The sequence below is a fragment of the Primulina eburnea genome, chromosome 1, assembly GCF_022965805.1.
Source record: "Primulina eburnea isolate SZY01 chromosome 1, ASM2296580v1, whole genome shotgun sequence".
Classification (NCBI taxonomy): domain Eukaryota; kingdom Viridiplantae; phylum Streptophyta; class Magnoliopsida; order Lamiales; family Gesneriaceae; genus Primulina; species Primulina eburnea.
This window is the reverse complement of record NC_133101.1, coordinates 14,429,998-14,449,311: the sequence shown is the minus strand read 5'-3', so window position 1 is coordinate 14,449,311 and position 19,314 is coordinate 14,429,998. Positions and strand designations below refer to the sequence as shown.

Genomic DNA, 19,314 nt, shown 5'->3' with positions numbered 1-19,314 from the left:
CAGGTGATAGGGAGTCGAGATAATGCAGAATCTGAATGCCCTAATGAGCCATCTGTATCTAGTTTAAGAAAAGAAAGAAAACGAAGGAGACAGAATGAAACTAATGTACTGCACACTGCATTCACTATCTGATTTAGTTTTATCATTTTATTCCATGAAATGAACCTCCGTACTTACTAAATCAGCTTCAATGCAGCTACATGATCTGCTTTCAATTTGAAAAGTTGTAATGACCCGATTTAAATATATTATTTGGCGATAATTAAGATTAATTTAAAATAATTAAGCCAAATAATTAGATTGTGTGTTTAAAATATGTATTAGAAAATATCGGTTTATAGACGATATTAAAATGCATATCTAAATTTTATAGCACACAAGAGTTGAAATAAAATAGACTGGGTCAAATTTCGAACCTCAAAAAGATAAAAGATAAACATGCACATATAATATATATATATATATATATATATATATATATATATATATATATAAATATATATATATATATATATTATATAAAATACACATCGCCATCCGAAATGTTCCTTCTCTCTCCAGAAACCCGTAAACCCCATTGTGAAAGCTTCAAACCATCATTTTCGCCTCTTTGACCGCCGATTGTAGCCGCCCCGGTGACCAAAAAATTCAAGTAAATATACGGTTGGAAAGCCCTTGACGAAAGCTATCCATTGATACCAATCTTGCTAGATAAAATCGCGATTTCTGAAAACCCGTCGAGAAACGCCGCCGGTTTCACCGTTGAAATCGCCGTTTTCCGCCCTCAAAACTGAAAATTGATTGAGGGGTTTTGTTCTTTATGTCATGAGCTTTCTTTTGGTACCAATTTTGTAAATTTTCGAGAACCCCTGTTTTTCTGTGTGATTCCGTTTACCTACTCCGGCGAGTTTGCCGCATGTTGCCGGTTAGCTTCGATTTAGGATCGATTTTAGCCTCTGCTATTGGAAGTATAAGCTACATCGGTGAGGATTATTGTCTATGTGAATTTAATTCAATTTCAAATCAAATATTGTATCATTATTGATTAATTATTGGGTTATTGTTCTAGGTTCCGGAATTGTGCGAGTTGGAGGTATTACCTGGCGAACCTAGAATTTATCGCAGTCGCTTAAATATTAGTTTAGCGTCATTTAAAGCTGAAAAGAATATTTTGCGACGATAGAATAGAAAGGATTGATTTTAGGCATTTTAGTCGAATATTGGAATTTTAGGAATTTATAATGCCTAAATTGTTGAAATTGGATTTTTAGTGAATTTAAATGGTTCTGGAATTTTTATATGATAATAAGACCATTTAAATTAATATTCAGGTGATTTGTCTGAGTTGGCATTTGCAGGACTTTCTTGAGGATTTATGTTACTGGTAAATTAGTTGAGGTACGTAGAGATCAGTTATTTTCACGATGTCTGACAGAGGCATCTGATGATCCTGTGTATGATTTATTTGATATTTGTTGATTTATGTGATATTATATGCTGACTCGCATATTATCAGTTGGTAATTGATGTGCAAAATAAAATAAAATATTTCTTTTGTTTACACACATTTTATTTTAGTTAGACACATCAATACCACTGAACATATCATATTGAGCCTATCTGTTATTGAGATCCAGTTATATTTCGGTTGAGATCCGTTACATATATGATATGATATGGTGTACTGGAGATGTTCGGCTACCTTGATTCGGTCCGGCTTAGGTAGTTGCTGGCTTCGAGGCTGGGTCATATCCCAGGCACGGTCCGCTAAGTCGTGGACCAGCTCGAGCATATATGTATGATTGTTGATATCGATCATTTGATTCCTGATATCCTGATATCTTGCACCTACACATGCATTGAATTCATGCATGGCATCATTGAATTTCTGTCATATATCGTGGTTTCTTGATGTCTCGTACTGGGGTTTCTGACCCTCGAGAGGGGGCTGTCGTGTCTTTTGTGTGTGGACATGACAGGTGGTACAGATGGTTCGACCTCAGGCGCTCGAGAGGAAGCCTCAGGAAGTACCAGAGCTCCTTGAGAGTGGGCTCAGTTGTATTTAGGTACTGCGTGGTGTTGATGTCTCCCAGATATTATATGTATATATTTGGAGTATTGTATAATGGTATTATCGAGCCTTGTCGGCTCTATGATATTTTGGGTTTGTATATGTCATGTTTGTGTTTAGCTGGCACATGTTTATGCTGTTGTGTTTATTGAGGGCATACGTTGTGTATTTGATTTTCTGGTATGTCCCATTTATGCGAAGGTCATGCCGAAATTTTTATAGGCCCAAACGCAAATTTTTAACTCATTTTTCCGCTGTTTACTGATTAATTATGATTGCATGTTAATAAATCGTTTTTAGGATAACGGGCCCTCACAGTTGGTATCAGAGCGTAGACTAGGATACGCTCGTATTAGAGTTAGTACACTCGAGTTTCGGCACAAGAGATTTGTGCGCATGTGTTTGATTATTTGAAATTAATTGCTCTTGCCTGATGTGAATTACATGTTAGTATATTAGAGATATGACATGTAGACTATGCATTTGAGTTTTATTCCGGTGTTTTGGATTATATTGAGGTTATTGAATATTTTGGGAATTTAACCTTAAATTCTGTAGAATGGCAACTAGAGGAAATAAAGGGAAAAGGAAAGAAGTGGCTCAGGAGTCTGGGGCAAAGAATATCAGAGGAATTGACAGAGTTCCTCAAGGTAGACGCTGGCGTCCTGCTGCAGAGGTAGCCGCTAGAGCTGATGCAGAGGTAGAACAGTTGGTGAACAGGGTTGATGAAATGGAATTGGCTGTAGCTCGATTTCAAAATATGCATCCCGCGAAATTCTTTGGGAATGAAGGCAGTGATCGAGCAGAAGGATGGCTGAAACACATGGAATTCGTGTTTAACACAGTGCATTATGATTCTGATAGAAGGTTGATCATGGCAGTTCTCCAATTACGGGATCGTGCACAGCGTTGGTGGGAGGCTACTACCAATGTATTGCAACAAACAGGTAGTCAAATCACTTGGGAGGTGTTTCGTGCTAAATTTCTCCAAGAATATGCTCCACCATCCTACTATTCAACCCGAGATTCAGAATTTCATCGACTAGTTCAGAGCAATATGTCCGTTGAAGAATATGCTCGACAACTTTCTGCTCTCCTCACTTATGTGCCACATGTGGCTGTGAGTGAAAAAGGTAAAATTTCAAAATTTTTGTAAGGACTGGACTTTCAAATACATGCTATGGTTATGGCTTGGTCGCCTACAACTTATGCCGAAGCTGTGGATAAGGCGATTGGAATTGAAGCTGGATTGAAAAGGGGTAGAGAACAACAGGCTCCACAAATGCCTAGTGGGGGTTCATATTTTCCAGCAGGTACACCATCTTTTCCATCTCAACAGTCATACCAACAGAAACAAAAACAATTCAGACCAAAAAGAAAACAATTTAAAAAGAAATATCAGTTCAGTTCCTCTAGTTCGAGCAGTTTAAAAAGTGTGACAGGTGGACAGTACCCCGTGATTTACTGTGATCGATGTGGAGGAATACATACTACTGCACTAAAATGTCCTCACCTCTTATTGTTTTAAAAGTACTATTTTTTTTTTAAATCTCTCACATTTTCGGTCATTGCATGCACATGCACATAAAAATAATCTTGCACCATTTTAAAGTAAATCATCCAACCAGTATTTGAAAATTGAAAGGGGATAGTCAAACCAGAAATCGTAAAATGTTTTACCAAACCTAAAAAGCAATAAATGTTGAAAAGTGTAGCCCATACTAAACTCTCCAAAACCTCTCAAAAGCGTAAATAAATGGTCTTAAAATCTTTAAAAGAAATCATAAAACTTAATGCGGAAAATAATGCGCTGGTCCTCGGGTTGTGTGCGCCATCAGTCCAGTAGTATCACTCATCAAAACCTTCCTCAGAACCACCTGCATCCATCACACCTAGTGAGTCTAAAGACTCAACACACCATAATCTTTATAACGAGTAATACATAATACAGTTAACATATAACGGTGAAAAGTACTTGTACTTAAAATATCGTTTTCATGAAGATGCATAAACTTTAAACATAAACGTTTTCGTAAACATTTTCATGATGCATAAAAACATTTTCAAAAGGCATAAACATATCACTTACACATATTCATATTCATGTCCATATTCGTATCCATATTCATATTCGTATTCATGTTCATGTTCGTGTTTGTTGAATTCAGATCGTTGATTGTGACTTTCATATACGTGTTAGGCGATGGATCCATCTACATGTAACCACAGTACTGGGCGGCGGGGGACACCAGCAACACTCTCACCGGTCAACTGGGCCCTGGCCTTACGTAATATCATATCATCATATACATATACATGTCCGTGTCCGAGGAAATACGATCGTCGGGCTCCCACTGGGACCATAACCCTCACGATATCTCCAACATATCATCGTGTTAGTCACAATCCATTCACATCATTCAACATGTTATCATCACTGAATAAAAATCATGCTTATAACATTTTTTTTTTCATTTTAAACCAAGCATGCAACATGTCTTTTAACGTTATCGTTTCATCATAAAAATCCATAGACATCTAAAATGACCATTTTAACATTTACAATCATAAAATAATCATTTTAACTTGTAAACATTCATAAACATTAAAAATAATCATATTAGCATATAAAACAGCAAATAGGGCACTGCCATGACCTTTACTAATTTTTTAGGTGTAAAAAGACCGTTTTACCCCTGGACTCGTCATCTTACGTTTTCGACTTTTTTCTTGATTTCACGACTCTAACATGTCCCAAATAATTATTTAAGCCTACAAGAATTTTCTCATATTTTTATTTAGCTTAATTCGATGACTTTTAAATTTATCTTTAAATATAGCGTTTCAATGCGTTTTAATCCCAAATTAAACCAAACTTTCATGTAAAATTCCCAAATTAAAAACTTAGACTTATAATAATTATTTAAACTTAAACCTAATTTTTCATAATTTTATTTGGCTTTCAACTTAGACTTTTTCAATTTATCTTTTATTAGTGATTTTAACGGTGTTTTAATCCCGAAAAATACCAAACGTTAATATAAAATTCCTAAATTATAAATTTAGTCTTTTTATATTATTTTAGCCCTTATGGATCACGACTCGACCCCCGTGAGCCGTTTTTCAAATTTTCTTTATTTTAGAACTCAATTTGACACCTAAACTTCGACCCCGAGCCATCTCTTAAGTTTAACGAGTTACCCCCGAACCATATCGAACCAAAAGGTGCCCAACATGTTAAAGTTACCCACTGGACTCTAAGTTTGACAAGACCATACCATAAAACCCAAAAACGAACCCTTCCCTTACCATACTATTCTCGGCCAAGGGGTTGTAGATGGACAAGGACTCTAGTTGCTACTAGGACTCTATCCCAAAGTCTCCAGCCTCTGAACCAACGTGTTGGACACTGACCTAGAACCCCTAGGACTCCTTCAAACCCGTGACAAGCCCCTAAGCTAAGCCCCAAAACCCCCTGCGACGCCTGAACTCGCGCACCCCGCTGCGCAGAAATTCTCGGGAAGAGTCCTTCATGAGAAGAACTCTTCGCTGCTGGTAGGGATGAGTCCTAGCTTGGCTAGGACTCTACCCTAGACCTTCCTAACCATCTCTAGACATCCTAGGGTACCGACCAGACCACCCAGACCAGCCCCACACCGAGCTGAGAGCCCCCCAGCCCGAGACCCACCTGTTCGTGCAAGGGGAAGAGTCCCTACTGCCGTGGACTCTTCCCTAGTGTTTCCCTCGTGTCCTAGCCGCCAGCCCGCCACTCCAGCCCCTAGACCAGACCTTACCCATCTTCCTTAGACCCTATAGGACCCTCCTTGCTCGCCCCCAGGCCAGCCGTGCGTCCCTTTTATCATCTGCGCACAGCATAATACACCAGCGCTGCCTTCCTAATTTGATGCTCTCGGGTGGATTTGGGGAAGAGTCCTTGTGCTCTTGGGCTCTTCCCTAGCCATCTAACTCGAGTCCTAGCATGGCTAGGACTCCTTCCTAGCCCCTAGCATAAACCCAGCAGTGACCCAAGCAAGCCCATGCATCGAATTTCCCTAAAACCGAGCCCCAAGATCATTACGTTCCGATACGGTCCCGACTTGTTTTTATTATCAGTTGTGGCTTGTTTCTTTGGTGATTGCCGTGAGTCTAGTGGGTGTTAAAACATGCATAAACACTACTAGTTCATACCTAAGACCATGGCAGCCCCTTAAACAATCAATATGTAAATTATTTGAATCAAAAACCATGTTGTTTCACTCATCCATGCAATATTACGAATTTCTGGAAATTAAAGTCTTGATTTTCATGCACTCAATAATTCAAACATAATATGATGTAATGGATGAGAAAAGGAGATTAGGGTGTGCCTTTGCGTTAATTACGCTCGAATACTCGTTGACGACGAAGAACGGGACGCGACGACGGCTTGGACTTGCCTTGAAGCCTTCGAAATTCCTTCCTAAAATTTTCCCTCAAGGTGCCGTGAGTTGTGTGTGGTGTTTGAGAGAATTTCTGAATTTTAAAACTAATAGGTGTGGCCGTCAGTTTAAAGGGGTGGGGGAAAGAGTTTTTCAAAAGTGAAATAAGGTGGCCGATAGTTTTTTGTGTAGTCTAGAATAGGGTTGTTGCAATCTTTTATACTAATTAATCCTTAACTAAACTTTAGGCCTATTAAGCCATAAATTAAAGCCCAATTAAATTAATTAGATTTTAAATAAAATAATAGCAAAGTTTTCTTTTAAATAAAAAATGTGAATTTAATAGCCGGGATGCCCGAAAACTCGAATTTTATTTGAAAATCCAATACCGATAAAAATTACGTTCCGGCGTATAAAATCACCTCACAACCCTTATTTTTGAAAATAACTTAAAAGCATCGACCGCATTTTTAAAATAATAAAACTAAACATTTAATAAAATCATTTTACATTTTTAGCCCTCGGTCCCCGTTCCTCGATCGCAACTCGAATAACCTTTAAAAATAAATTTTAATGCAACAATGTAGAAAATATAATTTAAACATGTCAATTATGCACCACATAATCAATTAATGAAATCCCAACAATTAATTAAAATACAAAAGCATTTAATAATTGCACGCATGAGGTTTACGTGAACTTTAAAATTTTCGGGGCGTTACAATCTCCCCCCCTTAAATTGAATTTCGTCCTCGAAATTCGCTTATCCTTAATAACCCAAAGTTTAGATTCAGTTCTAGTATCCCAATTAAATTTTCCTTCTTAAATCCTATTTTCAAATCGAAACTTAGAAAGACCCAAATTATTCAGTGCTATTACTATTATAACCTCGAATTTAAATTTTTCTTACGATTCCCAACATTAAAATATGGAAAACCAAACTTATCATATATTACTTTCCTTAATTTATACCCAAAATATTCGTCGACTTATCAAATTTCAATCTTAAAATCTCAAACGTATCCGCTAACGCTTAGATTTTCAAACTTAATATTGATTCATCCTTAAAATCCATTGATTAAAATTTCTTATAGCACTAACACCAAGATATCCCAAGGTTTTGACTATTCTTAAAAGTCTAAATCCTCAAAATTCTTATTATTTAAACCATTTAATTATCGCTTAATGCTAAACTAGTCCCCAAATTCCTTAATATTCACAAAATTAATTCTTAATTTCCTCAAAAATTATCTTAATTGGTCCTTAATTTCAAAAATCTACGGTTAACCCATAAATTCTTGGTATTCTTAATTTTCTTCTACAGTTTTCCCATGACATAATTTCAATAAACTTAAACTTATTTACCCAAAAATAAATTTCTATAACCAATTTCATTTTTCATCAACTTAAAATCTCGATTTATCTATTTTCTTATTCCCAAAGTCGTTGTAATCCTCAAATAATTATTCCTTACGTCTATTTCCCAAAAATCGACATCGTCCAATTCCACCACAAAGCCAACATGCGCAAAAAAATAATTTTTCATTTCATAATGTATCACGAATAAAAATTCCAAGCATATAAAACATATATTATCATGAAGCTACTAAACATGTGAAGTAAACATTTAATTTATGTACTTATGCAGGTAATATCATAAAATCACATAAAGCATGTAAAACTTACAACTTAGAGGCTTGACGACTGATCTTCCCGGCGCTGATGGTGGCACAACCCTTTACAGGAACCACCGCTCTGATACCAACTAAAAATGTCCTCACCTCTTATTGTTTTAAAAGTACTATTTTTTTTTTTAAATCTCTCACATTTTCGGTCATTGCATGCACATGCACATAAAAATAATCTTGCACCATTTTAAAGTAAATCATCCAACCAGTATTTGAAAATTGAAAGGGGATAGTCAAACCAGAAATCGTAAAATGTTTTACCAAACCTAAAAAGCAATAAATGTTGAAAAGTGTAGCCCATACTAAACTCTCCAAAACCTCTCAAAAGCGTAAATAAATGGTCTTAAAATCTTTAAAAGAAATCATAAAACGTAATGCGGAAAATAATGCGCTGGTCCTCGGGTTGTGTGCGCCATCAGTCCAGTAGTATCACTCATCAAAACCTTCCTCAGAACCACCTGCATCCATCACACCTAGTGAGTCTAAAGACTCAACACACCATAATCTTTATAACGAGTAATACATAATACAGTTAACATATAACGGTGAAAAGTACTTGTACTTAAAATATCGTTTTCATGAAGATGCATAAACTTTAAACATAAATGTTTTCGTAAACATTTTCATGATGCATAAAAACATTTTCAAAAGGCATAAACATATCACTTACACATATTCATATTCATGTCCATATTCGTATCCATATTCATATTCGTATTCATGTTCATGTTCGTGTTTGTTGAATTCAGATCGTTGATTGTGACTTTCATATACGTGTTAGGCGATGGATCCATCTACATGTAACCACAGTACTGGGCGGCGGGGGACACCAGCAACACTCTCACCGGTTAACTGGGCCCTGGCCTTACGTAATATCATATCATCATATACATATACATGTCCGTGTCCGAGGAAATACGATCGTCGGGCTCCCACTGGGACCATAACCCTCACGATATCTCCAACATATCATCGTGTTAGTCACAATCCATTCACATCATTCAACATGTTATCATCACTGAATAAAAATCATGCTTATAACATTTTTTTTTTCATTTTAAACCAAGCATGCAACATGTCTTTTAACGTTATCGTTTCATCATAAAAATCCATAGACATCTAAAATGACCATTTTAACATTTACAATCATAAAATAATCATTTTAACTTGTAAACATTCATAAACATTAAAAATAATCATATTAGCATATAAAACAGCAAATAGGGCACTGCCATGACCTTTACTAATTTTTTAGGTGTAAAAAGACCGTTTTACCCCTGGACTCGTCATCTTACGTTTTCGACTTTTTTCTTGATTTCACGACTCTAACATGTCCCAAATAATTATTTAAGCCTACAAGAATTTTCTCATATTTTTATTTAGCTTAATTCGATGACTTTTAAATTTATCTTTAAATATAGCGTTTCAATGCGTTTTAATCCCAAATTAAACCAAACTTTCATGTAAAATTCCCAAATTAAAAACTTAGACTTATAATAATTATTTAAACTTAAACCTAATTTTTCATAATTTTATTTGGCTTTCAACTTAGACTTTTTCAATTTATCTTTTATTAGTGATTTTAACGGTGTTTTAATCCCGAAAAATACCAAACGTTAATATAAAATTCCTAAATTATAAATTTAGTCTTTTTATATTATTTTAGCCCTTATGGATCACGACTCGACCCCCGTGAGCCGTTTTTCAAATTTTCTTTATTTTAGAACTCAATTTGACACCTAAACTTCGACCCCGAGCCATCTCTTAAGTTTAACGAGTTACCCCCGAACCATATCGAACCAAAAGGTGCCCAACATGTTAAAGTTACCCACTGGACTCTAAGTTTGACAAGACCATACCATAAAACCCAAAAACGAACCCTTCCCTTACCATACTATTCTCGGCCAAGGGGTTGTAGATGGACAAGGACTCTAGTTGCTACTAGGACTCTATCCCAAAGTCTCCAGCCCCTGAACCAACGTGTTGGACACTGACCTAGAACCCCTAGGACTCCTTCAAACCCGTGACAAGCCCCTAAGCTAAGCCCCAAAACCCCCTGCGACGCCTGAACTCGCGCACCCCGCTGCGCAGAAATTCTCGGGAAGAGTCCTTCATGAGAAGAACTCTTCGCTGCTGGTAGGGATGAGTCCTAGCTTGGCTAGGACTCTACCCTAGACCTTCCTAACCATCTCTAGACATCCTAGGGTACCGACCAGACCACCCAGACCAGCCCCACACCGAGCTGAGAGCCCCCCAGCCCGAGACCCACCTGTTCGTGCAAGGGGAAGAGTCCCTACTGCCGTGGACTCTTCCCTAGTGTTTCCCTCGTGTCCTAGCCGCCAGCCCGCCACTCCAGCCCCTAGACCAGACCTTACCCATCTTCCTTAGACCCTATAGGACCCTCCTTGCTCGCCCCCAGGCCAGCCGTGCGTCCCTTTTATCATCTGCGCACAGCATAATACACCAGCGCTGCCTTCCTAATTTGATGCTCTCGGGTGGATTTGGGGAAGAGTCCTTGTGCTCTTGGGCTCTTCCCTAGCCATCTAACTCGAGTCCTAGCATGGCTAGGACTCCTTCCTAGCCCCTAGCATAAACCCAGCAGTGACCCAAGCAAGCCCATGCATCGAATTTCCCTAAAACCGAGCCCCAAGATCATTACGTTCCGATACGGTCCCGACTTGTTTTTATTATCAGTTGTGGCTTGTTTCTTTGGTGATTGCCGTGAGTCTAGTGGGTGTTAAAACATGCATAAACACTACTAGTTCATACCTAAGACCATGGCAGCCCCTTAAACAATCAATATGTAAATTATTTGAATCAAAAACCATGTTGTTTCACTCATCCATGCAATATTACGAATTTCTGGAAATTAAAGTCTTGATTTTCATGCACTCAATAATTCAAACATAATATGATGTAATGGATGAGAAAAGGAGATTAGGGTGTGCCTTTGCGTTAATTACGCTCGAATACTCGTTGACGACGAAGAACGGGACGCGACGACGGCTTGGACTTGCCTTGAAGCCTTCGAAATTCCTTCCTAAAATTTTCCCTCAAGGTGCCGTGAGTTGTGTGTGGTGTTTGAGAGAATTTCTGAATTTTAAAACTAATAGGTGTGGCCGTCAGTTTAAAGGGGTGGGGGAAAGAGTTTTTCAAAAGTGAAATAAGGTGGCCGATAGTTTTTTGTGTAGTCTAGAATAGGGTTGTTGCAATCTTTTATACTAATTAATCCTTAACTAAACTTTAGGCCTATTAAGCCATAAATTAAAGCCCAATTAAATTAATTAGATTTTAAATAAAATAATAGCAAAGTTTTCTTTTAAATAAAAAATGTGAATTTAATAGCCGGGATGCCCGAAAACTCGAATTTTATTTGAAAATCCAATACCGATAAAAATTACGTTCCGGCGTATAAAATCACCTCACAACCCTTATTTTTGAAAATAACTTAAAAGCATCGACCGCATTTTTAAAATAATAAAACTAAACATTTAATAAAATCATTTTACATTTTTAGCCCTCGGTCCCCGTTCCTCGATCGCAACTCGAATAACCTTTAAAAATAAATTTTAATGCAACAATGTAGAAAATATAATTTAAACATGTCAATTATGCACCACATAATCAATTAATGAAATCCCAACAATTAATTAAAATACAAAAGCATTTAATAATTGCGCGCATGAGGTTTACGTGAACTTTAAAATTTTCGGGGCGTTACATGCACAGTGTAGTGGAGTACAGGGTTCATGTCATACTTGTGGTCAGTCAGGGCATTATGCCAGAGTTTGTCCGAGCCGTGCACAGGGATAGATGCAGCCACAGCAGTTGCCTTATGCTAGAGGTAGTTTTCCAGGTGGCTCATCTCAGTGACCATTTGCTTCTGCACCGTCATACCAGCAGTCTAGTTAACCACAGGTCAGGGGTAATGTGCCACAGTCTTTTCAGGGTCCCCAACAAGCCCGAGTGTATGCTTTGACTGAGGACCAGGCTAGAGAGGCTCCAGGAGGGGTGATCGCAGGTACTTGCCTTATTTACGATCATATTGCACGAGTTTTATTTGATACTGGAGCATCTCATTCATTCATTGCATCCGATTATGTTGATGAATATGAACTCTGGACTACACCATTTAATGAAACTGTATCTGTGTCTACGCCAGCTGGTCGATTTATTCCATCTGGGCAAATTGTGTTAGATTGTGTGTTGCATTTCGATGATAGCATTATGATCACAAACTTGATTGTATTACCGATGCATGATTTTGATTGTATCATTGGTATGGACACACTGTCCAGTTATCGAGCCAATGTAGATTGTTTTCATGGTGTTGTACGATTTAGGCCATATTATGGTAGAAAATGGAATTTTTATGGTCAAGGATCACAGGCTAAGATACCGTTAGTCTCAGCAATGGAAATGTTTAGATTATTATCTTTAGGAAATGAGGGATATATGGTTTATGCTGTGGATGCTACAAAGAAAGAACCGAAATTATCTGATATCCCAGTAGCGAAAGAATTCCCCGATGTCTTTCCTGAATAAATACCAGGCTTTCCACCACAGAGAGAAATTGATTTTAGCATCGACTTGATGCCGGGTAATGCGCCGATTTCTAGAGCACCGTACAGAATGGCTCCTGCAGAACTGAAAGAATTGAAAGAGAAATTACAGGACTTACTTGAAAAGGGTTATATACGCCCGCCCTAGTATGTCACCCTGGGAGCACCTGTATTGTTCGTAAAGAAGAAAGATGGTTCTATGAGAATGTGCATTGATTATAGGCAGCTCAATCGAGTCACTGTTAAAAATAAATACCCTCTGCATAGAATTGATGACTTGTTTGATCAGCTTCAAGGAAATTCTGTTTATTCGAAGATTGATCTTCGATCAGGATACCATCAACTTCGGATTAGAGAAGAAAATGTTCCTAAAACAGCTTTTAGAACTAGATATGGGCATTATGAATTCCTAGTAATGCCGTTTGGTTTAACAAATGCACCAGCAGTGTTTATGGATCTGATGAATAGAGTGTTCAGAAATTTTTTAGATAAATTTTTTATTGTCTTTATTGATGATATACTGGTGTATTCGAGATCAAAACGGGAACATAAAGAGCATTTACGATTGGTTCTTCAAACAATTCGAGATTCTCAATTGTATGCTAAGTTGTCAAAGTGTGAATTTTGGATGGATAGCGTGATATTTTTGGGTCACGTGATATCAGCCCAAGGTATATCTGTAGATCCGAGTAAAGTTGAAGCAGTCCTGAATTGGGCTAGACCAACCAATATACCGGAGATTCGAAGTTTTATGGGATTGGCCGGCTATTATAGACGATTCATTGAAGGATTTTCCCAGATTGCCTGACCCATTACCCAACTGACCAAGAAAGATGCAAGATTTATTTGGTCAGATGAATGTGAAAAGAGTTTTCTTACATTGAAAGAGAAGTTAAAAACCGCACCAGTGTTGGCATTGTCATCTGGATCAGGTGGATTTGTGGTTTGTACTGATGCATCATCATGAGGTTTGGGATGTGTTTTAATGCAACATGGAAAAGTTATTGCTTATGCTTCAAGGCAATTGAAAACACATGAATCCCGATATCCAGTTCATGATCTTGAACTAGCAGCCATTGTTTTTGCTTTAAAAGTTTGGCGACATTATTTATATGGTGAGCAGTTTATTATCTACTCAGATCTTAAGAGTTTGAAATATCTATTTACTCAATCAGAACTGAATATGAGGCAGAGACGATGGTTAGATTTATTGAAAGATTTTGACTGTGAAATACAGTATCATCCAGGAAAAATGAATCAGGTTGCAGATGCATTAAGCCGGAAGTATCAGGATGTTATGATAGCATCTATCCATGTCTGACAGAATTATGATGATTTATGTACTTCTGGTTTGACTTTTCAGCCGAAAGGCAATCATTATTGTTTCTGCTTTACAATTTGAGCCGAAGATTATTTCGAAGATCAAGAAAGCTCAAAAGAATGATCCACAAGTTCAGAAATCGAAAGACTTGGTTTTTTTTGGTAATCCAGATAAATACAATATATCATCAGATGGTTGTTTACGAATGAATAACAGGTTAGTGGTACCAAATGTCACAGGATTGAGAGAAGCATTGCTTCAAGAGGCGCATTGCAGCCGTCATAGTGTTTATCCTGGTACTCATAGAATCTACCACATACTGAAGCCATATTTCTGGTGGGATGCGATGAAGAGAGAAATTTCTGAATTTGTAGCAAAATGTTTGACATGCCAGTGGGTTAAAGCCGAGAGAATGAAACCTGGAGGTTTGTTACAGAGTTTAGAAATACCACAATGGAACTAGGAACATATTGCAATGGACTTCGTGACTCACTTGCCCAGATCAAACAGAGGTTGTGATGCTATCTGGGTGATAGTCGATAGATTGTCCAAATCAGCACACTTTATCCCATACGATCGTACTTATGCTTATATTAAAATGGCACGATTATATGTGGATAATATTATTCGATTGCATGGAGTTCCAGTATCTATTGTATCTGATCGAGATCCTAGATTTGCTTCCAAGTTTTGGAGTAGTCTTCAGAATGCTTTGGGTACTAAGTTGGCAATGAGTACAACTTATCATCCCCAAACAGATGGTCAGACAGAGAGGACTATACAAACTTTGGAGGATATGTTACGATCAGTGGTAATGGATTTTGGTGGAAACTGGCAAGAATCTTTACCATCGGTTGAATTATCCTACAATAATAGTTTTCAAACAACTATTGGGATGGCACCATTCGAAGCTTTGTATGGTAGAAGGTGTCGATCGCCTGTATGTTGGAATGAGGTTGGAGAAAAACCATTGGTACAACCTGAGTTTGTTGAAGAGATGAATGAAAAGATTAATTTGATTAGAAAAAGAATGAAAGCATCTCAGGATCGTCAAGCTAGCTACGCGAATAAAAGACGCAGGCCTTTGGAATTTCAAGTCGGTGATCAAGTTTTTCTAAAGGTGTCACTATTTCGTGGCACGATGAGATTTGGGCTAAAAGGGAAGTTAGCTCCACGTTATATTGGACCGTATACTATTGTTGAAAGGATTGGCTTATTGGCTTATAGATTGGACTTGCCGCAGAGTTTGTCTGCTATACATGATGTGTTTCATGTATCGATGCTGCGGAAGTATGAGCCGGATCCATCTCATGTTCTGAGACCCGAGGATGTGGAGTTAGACAGTTCTCTTAGCTATATTGAGTATACTATACAGATTCTTAATCGAAAGGATAGGCAACTTCGAAATAAGACGATTCCACTGGTTATGGTACAGTGGAGTAGAGATGGGACTGAAGAGGCTACATGGGAGCTGGAGGCTAAAATGCGGCAAGAATGGCCTCACTTGTTTGAAAGCTGTCACAAATTATTCCATGTACTCTGACTTTCCTATGTAATATCAGTGGTAGATGTTTGACTATGTTGTATATAAGGTGTGTGTTGTGTGTTTCGATTTCGAGGACGAAATCTTTTGTTAGAGGGGGAGAAATGTAATGACCCGATTTAAATATATTATTTGGCGATAATTAAGATTAATTTAAAATAATTAAGCCAAATAATTAAATTGTGTGTTTAAAATATGTAATAGAAAATATCGGTTTATAGACGATATTAAAATGCATATCTAAATTTTATAGCACACAAGAGTTGAAATAAAATAGACTGGGTCAAATTTCGAACCCCGAAAAGATAAAAGATAATCATTCACATAGAATATTAATATATATATATATATATATATATATATATATATATATATATATATATATATATATATATTTTATAAAATACACATCACCATCCGAAATGTTCCATCTCTCTCCAGAAACCCGTAAACCCCATTGTGAAAGCTTCAAACCATCATTTTCGCCTCTTTGACCGCCGATTGTTGCCTCCCCGGTGACAGAAAAATTCAAGTAAATATATGGTTGGAAAGCACTTGACGAAAGCTATCCATTGATACCAATCTTGCTAGATAAAATCGCGGTTTTTGAAAACCCGTCGAGAAACGCCGCCGGTTTCACCGTTGAAATCGCCGTTTTCCGCCACTCAAAACTGAAAATTTATTGAGGGGTTTTGTTCTTTATGTCATAAGCTTTCTTTTGGTACCAATTTTGTAAATTTTCGAGAACCCCTGTTTTTCTGTGTGATTCCGGTTACCTACTCCGACGAGTTTTCCGCATGTTGCCGGTTAGCTTCGATTTAGGATCGATTTTAGCCTCTGTTATTGGAAGTATAAGCTACATCGGTGAGGATTATTGTCTATGTGAATTTAATTCAATTTCGAATCCAATATTGTATCATTATTGATTAATTATTGGGTTATTGTTGTAGGTTCCGGAATCGTACGAGTTGGTGGTATTACCTGGCGAACCTAGAATTTAGCGCAGTCGCTTAAATATTAGTTTAGCGTCATTTAAAGCTGAAGAGAATATTTTGCGACGATAGAATAAAAAAGATTGATTTTAGGCATTTTAGTCGAATATTGGAATTTTAGGAATTTATAATGCCTAAATTGTTGAAATTGGATTTTTAGTGAATTTAAATGGTTCTGGGATTTTTAAATGATAATAAGACCATTTAAATTAATATTCAAGTGATTTGTCTGAGTTGGCATTTCCAGGACTTTCTTGAGGATTTAAGTTACTGGTAAATTAGTTGAGGTACGTAGAGATCAGTTATTTCACGATGTTCGACAGAGGCATCTGATGATCCTATGTATGATTTATTTTCTATTTGTTTATTTATGTGATATTATATGCTGACTCGCATATTATCAGTTGGTAATTGATGTGCAAAATAAAATAAAATATTTCTTTTGTTTACACACATTTTATTTTAGTTAGACACATCAATACCACTGAACATATCATATTGAGCCTATCTGTTATTGAGATCCAGTTATATTTCGGTTGAGATCCGTTATATATATGATATGATATGGTGTACTGGAGATTTTTTGCTACCTTGATTCGGTCCGGCTTAGGTAGTTGCTGGCTTCGAGGCAGGGTCATATCCCAGGCACGGTCCGCTGAGTCGTGGACCAGCTCGAGCATATATGTATGATTGTGGATATCGATCATTTGATTCCTGTTATCCTGATATCTTGCACCTACACATGCATTGCATTCATGCATGGCATCATTGCATTTTTATGTCATATATCGTGGTTTCTTGATGTCTCGTACTGGGGTTTCTGACCCCCGAGAGGGGGCTGTCGTGTCTTTTGTGTGTGGACATGACAGGTGGTACAGATGGTTCGACCTCAGGCGCTCGAGAGGAAGCCTCAGGAAGTACCAGAGCTCCTTGAGAGTGGGCTCAGTTGTATTTAGGTACTGCGTGGTGTTTGATAGGATCGGTTATCACACTAAGAGTGTTTAGAAGGGGGGGGGGGGGGGTTGAATAAACACTCACACTTAAAATTGTTCTTTAAGAATATTTGAGTTCATTTTAGTGACAAACTGAAACTCGGAATCTTGTTGGTCAATAACAATCAGTTAAACTGGAGTAGTTGCCGAAAGTAACTGACTGAAAGATAGAATACAAAACTGAAAGAAATATGCAAGAGTTGTTTCTGAATGTTCGGAGAATTTAATTACTCCTACGTCACCCCTCCTATCACAAGGATAGGATATTTACTAAAAGACTTTGATCAAGTACAACACTTGTACAGACCCACTTCAGTTTGGACCCACAACTGCCAAAACTGAAACTCTTAGTTTTACACAAGGTTTTCAGTACGTAACTGATATTAGCACAATTGAATCTAAAAACTTTTAGAGAGTTCTAATAAGCTCAGATTGTAGCCTTGATTGCTACGAGTAATTCAAATGAGAGTGAGCTGAGATTTTGACAGAGTAACAGCAAGCTTGAGATTGAGTGATCGTTGTTATTATTCTACAGTTCTTCAGTCATATTTATACTTCACTTTTAACGGTCACTTTGATATGCATTTGAATTCTAGTATCCGTTGAATGACACTTCATCATTTGTTGGGCAATGATCCCTTCATTGATTGTAATACAGCATCTTAATTGTAGTAGCCGAAATACGTTGTTCTATGCTGTAATGATTGTGGTGCGGCTTTCCATATTCATTTGTTGTTTATTATGTCCTTTTGTTGGTTGAATGTTCTTTCCCGAGAAGCATTCAGTTGAGATCAGTTTTGGCTGAAACTTATGCAGCTGAATATATTAACTGATCGGTTTCCAACTGATCAGTTTTCTTCATTAGTTCAGCTGATTTAACTATTCAGTTGTCTTCACAATTCAGTTAGTTTCTTCAGTTTGTCAAACTCCGAAATTTGGTTTCCAACAATTTCTCCCTTTTTGGTGTTTGACAAAACTAAGCATTTATTAACTGAGGAAAAGATTGAACTCTTATAGATTTCTTCTTAACAAAGATTGTCTCAAAATAAACTGCTGAACTACTAACTGCTCTTCAATGAACTGCTTCAATGAACTGCTCTTTAATGCTTTTTCTGAGTCATACTAACTTCCCCCTTTTTGTCAAACTGAGCCATGTTGATAGACAATTGTCGAACTTCAGTAGATAGAATGCCGACATCTGCTGAAATACTGGAGATGGTAGTAAGAACTGATGTTTGCAGTGAGTCTATTTTGTTTGCAACGGAGGTTTCTAGTCGTTCTACTCGTTGGTTGATTACATCTTGAGCAACGAAAAGAGCAGCAGTTGTAGCTTTGTTCGGCTTGTGTTCTATGGCAACTGACAGTTCAGTTACCACTTCTTGAATACTCTTCAGTTTTGCAAAAACAAAATCTTCAGATCCATTCAACTTGACAGAATGATAGTATTGGGTGGACTGAATGGATTTGATGGCATCCATCATTTGATTCATATTTGTCTTGATGGTGTTGATTTCTTCGAATACTGCTTCTGAATGTGAGATTTCAGGAGACATGACTCCTATATCTTCCTGATGTGGCACTTGTTCTGGTGGAGTAAAAATTATCATAGTACGATCAACTGTCTCTTCTTGACCTTGAGATGAGGAAGGTTGGTTCTGAGCATCAGAAACACTTTGTTCAGGGTTATCTGGGGTAACTACTATTGGAGAGTCATGGACTTGTTTTTC

At 37.4% G+C, this 19,314-nt stretch overlaps 1 protein-coding gene across 4 annotated transcripts; it reads left to right on the top strand.

Annotated features, from left to right (window-relative positions):
* Nucleotides 1-550: 550 nt before the first annotated feature.
* LOC140811514 (uncharacterized) lies at nucleotides 551-3,548 on the top strand. 4 transcript variants are annotated; one of them, XM_073169470.1, is made up of 4 exons: nucleotides 551-983; nucleotides 1,070-1,093; nucleotides 1,359-1,398; nucleotides 1,980-3,548. In XM_073169470.1, the coding sequence occupies exon 4, from the start codon at nucleotides 2,631-2,633 to the stop codon at nucleotides 3,225-3,227; it is 597 nt and encodes a 198-aa protein (XP_073025571.1). In that variant the 5' UTR covers nucleotides 551-983; nucleotides 1,070-1,093; nucleotides 1,359-1,398; nucleotides 1,980-2,630; the 3' UTR covers nucleotides 3,228-3,548. The 4 variants fall into 4 exon arrangements, with proteins under 4 accessions (XP_073025571.1, XP_073025563.1, XP_073025554.1 ...); XM_073169462.1 differs by having other exon boundaries at nucleotides 1,332-1,398; XM_073169453.1 differs by having other exon boundaries at nucleotides 1,359-3,548.
* The last annotated feature ends 15,766 nt before the right edge of the window (nucleotides 3,549-19,314 follow it).

Coding starts and splice junctions, on each gene's coding strand:
- LOC140811514 (XM_073169470.1), top strand. CDS start 2,631: ATGGCAACTAGAGGAAATAAAGGGAAAAGGAAAGAAGTGGCTCAGGAG.